The sequence below is a fragment of the Equus asinus genome, chromosome 16 (genome assembly GCF_041296235.1).
Source record: "Equus asinus isolate D_3611 breed Donkey chromosome 16, EquAss-T2T_v2, whole genome shotgun sequence".
NCBI classification, from domain to species: Eukaryota; Metazoa; Chordata; class Mammalia; order Perissodactyla; family Equidae; genus Equus; species Equus asinus.
This window is the reverse complement of record NC_091805.1, coordinates 3,993,321-4,005,588: the sequence shown is the minus strand read 5'-3', so window position 1 is coordinate 4,005,588 and position 12,268 is coordinate 3,993,321. Positions and strand designations below refer to the sequence as shown.

Genomic DNA, 12,268 nt, shown 5'->3' with positions numbered 1-12,268 from the left:
CTGATTCTGTCACATCCTCCCCTGTGGATTTCTACGCCCTTCGGCTCTGACACTGTTACCAAGGCTCAAGGAGCCAGCTGGTGTGCAAGGAGGATGCCGCTGGCTGAGATGTGATGCTGGTCACAGCCACAGTGGCCTGGGGCATGAGCATGCATGGCACACCTTCAATGTGTTGTCTCCCTAACCCTCACCCCACCCCAGGGGGCGTGACTGTGCCCCTTTCTCTGGTGAGGAAACAGGTTCGTGGGAGTTACAGCTTCGTGCCATGGTCCCTGAAGCAGCCGTGTGAACGATCAGCTCCTAAATGGCCTCTGTTCCCACCCTCTGGTTTCCCAAACGGCCCTTCTGCCCGACCCTTCCCTGGGACCATTCAGGAGGCCCCTTCTTGGTGTCCGTTCTCCGTCTAGGCAGTCCTGAGCTGATTCTCCCCAGCTAACAGGGTGGAGTCGGGGACAGAATGGAGGAGAGTAGACTGGAAATGGTGTACCCAGGACGCATGACGAGGGGAGCCTTGGCCTGGGCCTGTTTCTGGCTCCCTGAGTCAGCCCCGACCTGGGCCAGGTGTGCTGTGGAGAGAGGAGCTTGAAGCCCTGAGTCTGGGCTTCTCGCTGCCTGACCTTGGGCAAATGGTTTCATCTTGATTTTCTGATCTGTAAAAGGCAGATAAGAATACTGTCTACCTCTTAGATTGTCATGAGCACAGAGGAGTTAATGTGTGTAAAACTGAGAACAGCGGCTGGCATAGAGAAGGCCGGCGGAAAGTGTGAGCTGGGGAAAAAGGGAAAGCAGCCCCCCGTGCTGTGCAGGGCAGTGAGGGTGTGAGAGCCCACGGTCGAGGCATGCAGCCCGCTGTGGGGAGTTGTGCCCAGCAGCTGGGCCGCGGAGTCTTCAGGGGCTCCCTGGATCCTCCTGCCACTTTCCGCCCCGCGGCCGCCTTGGATGCAGCCTGCAGCGGCCCCAGAAGGGGTGGGGAGGCAGCCTCTATGGATTATAAATTCCCAGTTAGCCTCCTGTGCGACCCTGTCCTGGCAGGTTTTGTGCCATGTTTGGTTTGCTGTTTGAGTCAGTAGGCTTCGGAGGATGGTCGCTCAGAATCTGTACGTCCAGCGACCATGTGGTTAGAGCCTCCGTGGTGTCAGGTGCGACTCTCTGGGTCGCCTGCCGGCTCCTCTGCGCAGAACCAGTGTTTACCCTCCTGCCTTGGTTCCCATCGCTGCCCAGGCCCAGCTGCTCCCCGCCTCTCAGCTCTGGTCCTTCAGCTCACGCTTGTGGTTCATTCCCACACTGTAAACAAGTGTTTGTTGAGGCCAGCTGTGGAGGTGGAGCAGGAGGTATACAGACGTGCCCTGCCTTCTTGGAGTTTCCCTTCTAGAGTTTTAATTTCGTTTCCTTCCCTGACCTCCTGCCGGCACAGATCCTGCTGTGTCACCCCAGCACCTGGGCCTGGCCTTTAGAGTCGCTGCCCAGATTGTAGCTTTCCTTTTGCTTGGCTGTTGGATCTCTCTTGGCTCTGTTATTAGACCGTGAGCTCCTGGAGGGCAGGAATAAAATACTTGATAAATGTTTGTTGAACGACTGAACCCACACATGCACCAGTGTGTGTCCAGCGAGCCCCGTGGCTTGGCAGACGGCTGCCCAGGGTCTTGGGCCTCGCTCCTCTGCTCAGCCATCTCTGCTCTCTTCCACAGAAATCTCCAATCTGCTGGTGGCTACTAAGAAAGCCCAGGAGTGGCAGCCTGTCTACCCCATGAGCCAGCTGAGTTTCGATCGGATCCTCAAGAAGGATATTGTGCAAGTGAGTCATTGCTGCGGGTCCTGGGTCCCGCCTTGGTCCTGTGGGGACTTGGGGAGGAGTGAAGTAGAGTTTGGGGACATCCTAGTGGAAGGTGAACAAGGAGACTTTCCTTTCATAGTCAAAGCAGTTTAAGCAGAGCCCTGCTTCCCTCCTGGCCTCGCCGATGTGCCCAGAGGCGCTTTTTCTCTGAAGGAAGTGGCCTAGTCAGGCTGCAGGGCCTCCCATGGTGGGTTGGGGGCACTCGGTGGTACTGCTGACAGCACAGCAGGAGTCGGGTCTCCATGGGGGGTGCGGGCTGGCGACCCCCGTCGCTCCACCGCATGCCACGTGGCAGAGCACTTCTGAAGTTCAGTCCTGGCTTTCTGATGCTTCCAGAAGGAGCCAAGTTGCGCAACACTAAACACAGTGAGGGAGTGGGAGATGCACAGTTTAGGCCTGAAGGAGAAGAACTGTCTTGAGAAACAGGTTCCTCAGACCAGTGTCCCAGCCCTGGGGGCCTCGTGCCCAGAGTCTGCAGCCTTAGGCAGGCCCTGTTTCCCTCGTTGCTGCCCCTGGGCCTTGGCTAAGGGCGTGAGGCCCAGGGCAAACCCCACTTTCTGTTCTGCACCCACCCACTGGGGGAGTGTAAGAAGACAGCACGCCAGCAGCCTCGGAGAGAGGAGTCTGCCGGGCCGCTTCCCACCGGGAGAGGCCGCAACACCCTGGAGGTGTTGAGGGCAAACCGTGGGCCCCCTGCCTTTGAGGGCCTGGCGGAGAGTGGCAGGCATGGGGTTGGTTGGGTTACTTCTTTAAGTTAATCCCTGAAATTGTTGAGTAGCGTTTTGAGGGAGTGAAAGTCCACGGCTGTAATATCTGTGAGGCTGTAACCACCTCACGTGCCTTGCTGTCGACTCTTCCCCGGGGACCGTCTTTGTTGTTCTCTTTCCCTCTCGTGGTGTCAGAGCTTGTCTGGAGATTAAGAGCGGCAGAACCCCTGCCTCTTGGCTGTCTAGAACTCAACCTGCACTTGGGGCTCCCCTCTTCCCTTCCCCTGAGCCTCTGGCAGATGGTCGCCGTCCTCCGTGCTCCAGCCTTCCCTTAGCCAGCAGTGACTGAGCACTTCTGCGTGGCAGGCCCACAGTCTGGTGGAGGACACAGACTCTGGTCTACCTTAAGTAGATGATTACATTATCAAGAGAGCAGTCCCAAGTGGGGAAGTGCAGTGGGATGGAGGACTGTCAAAGATGACCCCCTCCCTAGCCTTGGGAGGGCAGAGATGGCTTCCCGGGGGGAGTGGTGTCAAAGCAGAGTCAGGGGGAGGAGGAGCCGGCGCTGGGCAGAGGGAGCAGGAGCAGTGTGCAAGGAGGCTGATGTGGGTCTGCCGGGCCCTGGGTTGCTGTGAATCCTGATGACAAGCTGCCTGACTTGGCCACGGCATAAGCAGCCCTTCTGGGGAAGCATAATTATTCTGAAAGCATATGGCTTTTACGGGATGTTCTGGGAACACAGCTTCCCATAACCTTGATGGATTGCTTCATGACAGATGTGGTTTCAATGACTAGTCACAGGGCTGTGCCAGGATAGGGAGACAGGGCGGATGCATCGCCATTCTGCTATGACAGACGACAAATGGTGGTGTTTGTGCAAATTAATATGCCCGATTAACGACTGTGTACATTCCTGTGGGGACACTCCATATTCTGCATTTACCGGGGGTCTTAGAATACTAGAATAATAGAGCTTCAGTTTACAAGTTTTGTGGGGTTAATGTCAATAACTTGATAGTGCCTGAGTTCTGTGAATCACGTTTTGGTTTCCAAATGTTGAGAATGTTTAAATCGGAATCATTAAAGCTTGAGCTGGAAGGGGCCGCAGAGACAGATCATCATGTGCTGGGCTTTGTGCAGACGATCTCACTGAGTCCTCTTGCGCTCGGCTGGTGCTCTTAGCCCTTTTCCTAGAAGGAAACTGAGGGCCTGTCCTCAGCCCCTGCTCTGCCTGCCCGTCTCCTCCTCTGTGAGATGGCCGGGGCGAAGGCATGTGTGAATTGCATCAGTAATTTTAAAGCTTAGCATGCGTGCACATGTGCACACGTACACTGCATAGATGGGTAGTAAATGAGCAGTTTGAGGATGAGAACTAGCGAGCACCTGGTCTAGGGTGACCAAACGGCACACACGGGCCCAGCAGACCGACGGCCCCATGTGCCAGGGCTGCACCAGGAGCTTTCAGACCTAGCCCCTGGATTCTTGCAACAGCCCTGTGGAGTGGGCACCATGGCGCCCTGTTTACAGAACGTGGATGGAGGGAAGCAGGGCGAGCCCTTCCTAGGTTAAATGCAGCAAGCAGTCAAGCCAGAACTTAGGCATCTCTTCTGCCTGCACCCCAGCCTGAGTGAGGAGCCGCAGCAGGGCCCTTAGTCTGCTTTGTTGGCCTGGGGTGGGGCTGGTGGCGCTGACTGTTGATGGCACGGTTTGAAGTTCTGTGATGGGTCAGGATTGTATTTTGGCCACAGGCTGTTCCTGGAGGTAAAAGGAAGGCACTGTTGGGGATGTGAGGACCCTCTCCTGGGGCCCAGCAAGTGCCACCACATGGCCGAGTAGCTGTTGGTTTCCTCTGGAGGCCTCCTAAGGACGAGGCGCACAAGGCCGTGAGCTGTGGGGCTCTTCGCCTTTGCCCCTCGCTCTGGTGTTCTGTGCCCCCGTTAGGGCCTTAGCCAGGGAGAGGTTGCCCCAGCCCCTCTTCCCCCTCAGGGTGAGCACCTTGGCAGAGGCACGCGGACGCACATCTACTCTGGGACCCTAGTGGACTACAGGGACGACGAAGGAACCCCGGAAGAGAAGCGAATAAAAGTGATCCTCAAAGTCTTGGATCCCAGCCACAGGGACATTTCTCTGGCAAGTGTCTTCATCATACCCCCCCTGCCCACCCCACCCCCCATTTCTGGAGCCAGTGGAGCACGGTGGGCTAGGAAGAACCTTCGCCTTCTTGTTGGCTTCATTTACAGTTTGCAAACTTGTCTTTTACTCAGGATTCCTGTCTTCAGACCAGGACAATGAGTGAGGGGAGATAAGGATGGGGTGGGTTGTGCAGCCCCCCGCCTGGCCTGGCCCTCCCTCTCTCTCCCTCCTTCCTCCCAGAGCTCCCGTGGCGGTGCCCAGAACCCCAGGACTCTAGCCAAGTGCTCTCCGAGTCCCTGCTGTAGCCCAGCGCTGTCCCTTCAGTCTGGAGAGTTACGTGGGTATCCAGTGGGAAGTTGTCAGCCGGCCTGTCCCCCAGCCTGGCTCTGCACCCTGTTAACCTTTCTGAATAAATCCTGCGTCCCAGCCAGGTTGGCCTGGAGCTGGGGACTTGGCAGTGTCCCTGGCAGTGAGGCCGGGGGAGCAGCTCAGGGTTTGGGATGGTGGCAGTGGCGAGCTTTCCTCCCAGCAGAGCCCCTTTGGGGTCAGACCAGTGGACACTGACCCTTGGCATTCTTGTCCTGTCCCTCCACAGGCCTTCTTCGAGGCAGCCAGCATGATGAGACAGGTCTCCCACAAACACATCGTGTACCTCTATGGCGTCTGTGTCCGAGATGTGGAGAGTAAGTGTATTTTCTTGGAAAGGGGATGGGTCCCGGGTAGGGAGCATGAGCCCTGTGAGGGTGACCGGGGGCTGATGCCCCTTTATGGTGCCTTTGCAGTTGAGGACGTTGAGGTACTGAGTGGGTCACCTGCTTAAGTTAATAGTGGACATGGAGCTAAATCCCATGTTTTTCGCTCGTTTCTTAAACGTTTACTTCTTGCCAGCTCTGGGCCCCACACTGAGCTAGACCCAGGAGGCTGGGGTGAGTAAGCTGAGTTCAGTGGCCTGAAATCAGAGCAGAAGGAGCTCTGGGCCGGGTGAGCCCAGGCCTGGCCCCCTGTGCAGCCATCTGCCCCTCCCAAGGTTGCTCGTGTCCTCCCAAGCTGAGTACCAGCCATGAAAGGGGGCTCTTATAGAGGGATAAGGGAGAGTACCATCCCACACAGATGGAAGGTTCCAGATGGGACTGTTTTGTGCTTGTAGATATCATGGTGGAAGAGTTTGTAGAGGGAGGGCCCCTGGATCTCTTCATGCACCGGAAGAGTGATGTCCTCACCACACCGTGGAAGTTTAACGTCGCCAAACAGCTGGCCAGTGCCCTGAGTTACTTGGTAAGTATGTTCTAATGTCCGTGGGGTCCCCACCAGGAACCGGAATGTCCTAGAAGCAGTGGCAGGAAGGAGGTGCTGGCCAGGCACGCTGAGGGGCCCGGGCTCTGTGGTTGGACACAGGTGTGCCTGGGGCTCAGCAAAACGGTCGTTTTGGGCTGTTCTGTGCGCTCACGTGTGAATCCTCTTGAGAGGGAAATTTCGTCGTGTCGGAGGACTGGCTTCCGATTTCAGGTGTGGGGAGAGTGGGACCAGTACAACACTAGTTGAGAGAGTGAAGGAAGGGAGCCACTGGCATCCACAGTACTCAGGTTTATGGAGTGCTGACCGTGCTTCAGCCACTCAGTGTTTCACAGGGTCCGTTCTGTTTCATTCTCGTGGAAGCCTTCTGCTGCTCCACCCTCATCCCTGCTTCCCCGATGAGGGAACTGGAGCGGAGGGCCATCGTATTACGTGCCTGAGTCGCATAGATAATTGGTGGGAGCACTCGGCTGTCCCGGTTTGGCTGCAGCTGGGGAATGTGGAGAGAGGGTCTGCGGGGCCAGGGTTGGAGACGGAGCGTGGGAAGGGTGGAGGGCAGGCAGCCTGCCAGCACCCTTCCTGAGCTTGCCCTTTTACCCCGCAGGAGGATAAAGACTTGGTCCATGGAAACGTGTGCACTAAAAACCTCCTCCTGGCCCGCGAGGGCATCGACAGTGAGTGCGGCCCGTTCATCAAGCTCAGTGACCCCGGCATCCCCATCACTGTGCTGTCCAGGCAAGGTGAGTCTCCCCTCCCTCCACCTCCCTTCCCACCCTCCCCCTGCCCCCCTCTGCCCCCACCGAGGCAGCGCCAGGCCAGAAAGCACACTTGTGCAAAAGCAGTCTGATGTTGATGTTCCTACTGTGCCCTGGGGGTCAGGGGACGTCTGGAGCGGAGGAGGCTTGGTCCTTGCCCTCGGGAGCTGCCTGCAGGAGGAGAAACACACCTCTCCTGAGGCACGTCTGTCTTTCTGATGAAGGAGCTGCCTTCAGGGTTCGGGGCTGGCCCAAAGGGAGGCTGCTGGGTGGGCGGAGTCAGAGAGGTGTCGGGGTTGGGCCTCCTGCGTCCTCCGCTGTAGGTAGTGAGCAGTCTGGGGAGGCGCTCAGCGATCGCTGTGGTCTCACATCATCTCTTTGAAGGAGGTTATGGTGAGCTGTGGGCCCCAAAGGAAAGGACAGAGCTGGGAGCTGAGACACTGCTGCAAGCACTGTGCAGGGTCTGCTCGTCACATCGCTCAGCCTTATGGGCTGCAGATAGAATACCAGCCTGCCTGGGGCCTGGTGCCATGGGCCTCTGATGGCCGGTCATCTGCAGCATTGAGCACAGTGCCTGGCACTGCTCAGTCATTCAGTCACAGAATGGACTAAGTTTGGAAGGGAACCAGGATAAAAAACAAGCCTTACAGATAAGACCCAAGTCATCCCCTCCTTGAAAGGGGACGGGAAGCATTTTTCAGTAGCTGTTTGACACTTACCATCTGGCCATCCTCCATCAGGCCCGAGGCACGTTCAGCCCTGAATCTGTCAGGGGCCGTGTCCTCAGCAAGGGTCTGAGACACAGACACAGCTCACTCTAGAACTAGCGGGGAAGCCTGAGGACCCCGTGAGGGATGCCAGTAAACTCAGTGAGCTTTCAGAGGAGAGACGTCATCCAGCTGGGGCCGAGGGGCGTCCAGGGAGGCCGGAGGGTTTCATCGGGCCTTGCAGGTCAGTGAGGTGGGCCTGCACCAAGGCAGCGGCAGGCACACAATCCCAGGGCACCACTGCACATGCCTGTGAGGGCTGGGAAGGCAGGGCAAGCGGGCCTGACCGTGAATGCCCAGCTTGAGGACGGCCGTCCTGCCTCTGTGTCCATCCGGAGTCAGGAGGCTACTTCACGAGGCCGCCGAGCTTGTTGAGGGCCCTTTCCACGGGCGTGGAGGGGTTTCTGCTCAGTTCTGTGGCCTTGGTTAGAAGCCAGAACAGGGGCTACAGAGGCAGCCAGGTGCAAGAGATGTGTGGCTGCTCTACTTCAGTCTGCCTTCCCTGTTCCTCCCAAATGAAAGAAAACCCCCAGGGAGTGGCTGTAACATTGCAGGGTGATCGTGCGGGGTACGTGAGGGCAGCCTGTGCCCGCTGTGCACATGTGGTCTCCTCTCTCCCCTTCTCTTTCCTAAGCCTTTGTCCATGTGACCCCCGCCTCCCTCCACAGGGTGCTGGCCTCTGCCCTGGGGCTTTGCATTTCAGAGGCCAGAGCTTCAGAAGACTGGCTGCACACAGCCCTCCTGGGAGCTTGTGATAAGCAGACACGGGTGCTGGGCCTTTCAGGAGCTCCCGGGTTTGGAAAGCTCTGCTTGGGGTAGTTCATTACCTCGCCGTTCTTGCTAAACTCCGGGGATTTACTCTGCGGGTGATCCCAGAACCCAGTCTATAAACGTGTGCTGTCCTCTCCAGAGCGTTTAGAGCGAATCCCGTGGATTGCCCCCGAGTGTGTGGATGACTCCAAGAACCTGAGCGTGGCCGCTGACAAGTGGAGCTTTGGGACCACGCTCTGGGAGATCTGCTACAACGGCGAGATCCCCCTGAAGGACAAGACCCTGATCGAGGTGAGCGGTTGCCTTCCAGGGGGGAAGCGGAGTGAGGGCTCCGCGGATGCTCGCGGGCGGGTCAGGAGTTACCAGGAAGCCTGGTGTCGTGGGAAGAGAGGGGCACGGGCTTGAATCTCCTCCTTACTGGCTGTGTGACCTCGCAAATGTAACGTGACTTCCCTGAGCCTCAGTCATCCTCTGTACGTGGGGATGGATACTACCTGCTTTGCAGGGTTGTTGTGAAGATTAAGTGTATGATGCAGGTAGAGTTCTAGGCACGCAATACATGCTCAGTAAGTCGCCAAAGTATCATTTATCTGAGATTTTAAGTGCCTGTTACTCGGCAAAATTAACACACAGCTATTTATTGAGTCCCGACTGTCTGTCAGGCATTGTCCTAAGGAGGGGCCGGTGCTGGGGGCTCACGACAAAACAGACACAGGCTTTGTCCTCCCTTGAGTGTAGGATGTGGTAGGAGAGCCGGGCTGGAATAGCAACGATAAGGACCCCGCAGACAGTGCCGTTGCCCTCGGAGCCCTGGCTCGCAGGGCGGGTGGTTACCCTGCTCTTCCTTCGGGCGCTGAGACACTCACCTGGCCACCTCCGCCGAAGTGCGCAACACGGAGGCTGGAGCCGCTCTGCATCTCCCTGCAGGAGCGGAGACCAGCTCCTCAGGGGGAGTAGTAACGACCACAGGCAAGGACCACTGGTCCCGGCCCAGTGATTTGATTGTCGGAACGTGCCTCGTGTGTTTAGAGGCCCAGGCGCCACTTGCAGCCGGAGGGACTGATCAGAACCCAGGGAGGCGGCAGTGCCTTCGTATGCCTGGGTGTGGAGAGGCAGGATAGGTGGTAGGGTGGGAGAGGTCACTGGGGTCAGATTGTCAAGGGCCCGAGTTCCAGGCTGCGGCATTTGCTGGGCGCTGATGTGGACATTGGTGGGGCAGTGAGGAGAGGAGGGTGGCTTGGGGGGGTTCATCTGGACGCAGTGGTGGGATGGACGTGCTCCGGGCTCTGGTGCGAGCCTGAAACAGGGAGCGGCAGCGGGAAGGCAGTGGAGGGCGCACGGAGGAGCGCTGAAGCGGCAGTGCCTTTACCCCAGCGGCCTGTGCCCTGTGAGACGGTCAGACGTGAGAAAGGGGAGTTGCACTGAAACCAGCAGGGCGACCTCAGATCTACAGATCTGCTGTTTGGGATTTTCAGCCAAGACTTTTGGGAGTCATTTTTACCTTCCTTGGAAATGAAACAGCGTCCCCTTTGTTGTCAGTATTTATTGAGCACCTGCTGTGTACCAGGGCTGAGCAGCACACGGGACAGCATAAGGAGGGGCCTGTACCTTTGATCAGAGGGCTCCCTCTCCTCCCAAGTACCTTAGAGGGGTAGACGGCCTTCTGCCAGCTGCCCTGGGGCAGGGGCGCTGAGGACACTCAGGGCCGGGCAGCACTCAGCTCCTTGGTTCCAGTCCCTCTTCCTCCTCATCCTCCCGGGCCTGCCCCCCCCCCCCCAGGACGCACCAGGACCGGAAGAGAAACCAGGACTCTCGGCGCTCGGCCGAAGACTGGAAACTGGAGTGTGGTGATTGCACTTAATCTTTTAAAGTGGCACCAATTATTTGTTTTAGAATTTTGAAGTCATAAACGGTTGACAAAAGTTTGGAAAATATAGAGAACTATAAAGAAAAGAGAAAATGGTAATCCCCACGTTGTGGTCACTCCTGACCAGTATTTCACACTTTGGCATACCATCTTCCTAGTCTGTATCTTCTTTAAGCAAAATTGGGACCATGCTAGATATAAGTATATATGCTGTGTTCTTTTCATTTAATATTGTACTTTCTTATGCATTGAAATAAGTCTTACAATTTTTAGAAATTTAGTGTGAGTTGTTTCATTAAACTCTAATTTAACTAATTTTATATTTGCCATTTAGGTTGTTTTAAAATCCGTAATGTTCTGATTCTGCAGGGAGTATCTTTAAACATAAGTCTTTGTTTATATCTGATTTATTTCTGAGTCAGTCAATAATTGGAATTAATGAGTCAGAGAGTTTGGAGAATCTAAAGATTTTTACGCATATTGCCAAATTGCATTCCAGAAAGGCTGCGCTGGCTTTACTGGATACGGCTCGTTTGGACTGGGGTGCACTGCTGCCCTCCTCGAATTCAGATTATTTTAGTGTCACTGGCATGTCCCCAGGCTGGAAGAAGGCAACAGTAACACACATGTTTATGAAATCTTCCTCTGGGCAGAGCTGTTGGGAATTGACAGGTCAGAAGTACTCCCTCTGACCTGGGGCCAAAAGACTTCAGGGTGGTTCCTTCAGTTTTTCCCGTGTGGTCCTCTTCTTTACAGAAAGAGAGGTTCTATGAAAGCCGGTGCAGGCCAGTGACACCATCTTGTAAGGAGCTGGCTGACCTGATGACCCGCTGCATGAACTATGACCCTAATCAGAGGCCCTTCTTCCGAGCCATCATGAGAGACATCAATAAGCTGGAGGAGCAGAGTAAGACGCTGTGTAACCGGGATCAGCCAGCGCCCTGGAGAGCCACTCGGGGGGCCAGGGATAACGAGGAGCCCGTGTGTGGCACTCACTTGTTCTTAACCGTCCCTTCTTTCTTCTGTTAGATCCAGACATTGTTTCAGAAAGAAAGCCAGCAGCTGAAGTGGATCCCACACATTTTGAAAAGCGGTTCTTAAAAAGGATCCGTGACTTGGGAGAGGCAAGTTACCCCCAGGTCCCCTGCTGACCCAGCACCTCTGCATGTAAAGCTGCTCTCTGCACTCTTGTTCCGGGTCCTGGCTCATAAGAGAAAGGATCTTACTGTGTTCTCTTCGGGCCATTTGTACTGCGGGAGAGTGTGTCTTTCTGCATCTGACCCTCGCACAGGAGCAGCGTGCATACACCTGCCTGCACATGTGGCTGTGTGCATGCAGGACGCCGGTTAGCTCCCTCCAGAAGCTCAGTTTCTCTCTAAGGGGCAGGAGAGAATGTAAGGCAGAGATCTAGGGGGATCGGTATAGATTTGGTGGGACTAAAAGGACCCCGCCTCTGACTTGCCTGGGCGTGTGTTCCTGTGAGGCTGCTCAAATGAGGAATGGATGTCCTAGACAGAAGGCCAAAATAAAACGTCAGCTTTTCCTTTGGACTTCAAATGAGTTTCCTAACAGGTAATGTGACTAGAAAAGCTACTGGCATTTGTGTCCTTATGCAGATTTTCTGTAGTTCTGCTACGTGAACACCGATGGTGTCTGGCTTGAGCATCAGCCGTGCACCAGGCTGCGTGTGAGGCGTTTTACAGGCCCGGCATCCTTGGTTCCCCACCACATCCCGAGCGTACGACTAGCGAGGGCACTGAGCACCTCCACAGCCAGCTCGGAAGATGTGATGGGCCAGCCTCACCATCAAACGGCCTAGCGGGGATCGAATCCCACATCTTCTAAAGACTCCTCACACAGTGTTCTTTGAAGCCACATCATGGTACCTGCCCTGTGGGCCCAGGGCTGTCAGAGAGCACTGCAGTTGCCCTCCATGATCAGAAACAGCCTTCCTTCCTTTTGGGTTACATTTTCGTAGAGACTGGGATTGATGAGTCGGTTCAGCAATCTCCTGAAACTTTCCTTCTCGTGGCTCAGTATCAGAGCGTACAGCGGCTGTGTGAGCCGAGAGGAGGGGGCTGTGCTGAGGACAGAGAGGCCAGGGAGGCGCCTGCTGCCTGCAGCGTCAGGCCCTCGGGAGG

At 56.1% G+C, this 12,268-nt stretch overlaps 1 protein-coding gene across 14 annotated transcripts in view; it reads left to right on the top strand.

Annotated features, from left to right (window-relative positions):
* The window catches only part of JAK1 (Janus kinase 1), a 122,448-nt gene that overhangs the window by 104,206 nt on the left and 5,974 nt on the right, over positions 1-12,268 (top strand). For all 14 annotated transcript variants that reach the window (XM_044749345.2, XM_044749348.2, XM_044749347.2 and 11 more), the window contains 8 exons: positions 1,689-1,795; positions 4,528-4,671; positions 5,270-5,357; positions 5,822-5,949; positions 6,572-6,707; positions 8,400-8,551; positions 10,884-11,034; positions 11,157-11,251. In XM_044749345.2, coding sequence (XP_044605280.1) covers positions 1,689-1,795; positions 4,528-4,671; positions 5,270-5,357; positions 5,822-5,949; positions 6,572-6,707; positions 8,400-8,551; positions 10,884-11,034; positions 11,157-11,251 — 1,001 coding nt within the window. The remainder of the gene's footprint in view (positions 1-1,688; positions 1,796-4,527; positions 4,672-5,269; positions 5,358-5,821; positions 5,950-6,571; positions 6,708-8,399; positions 8,552-10,883; positions 11,035-11,156; positions 11,252-12,268) is intronic.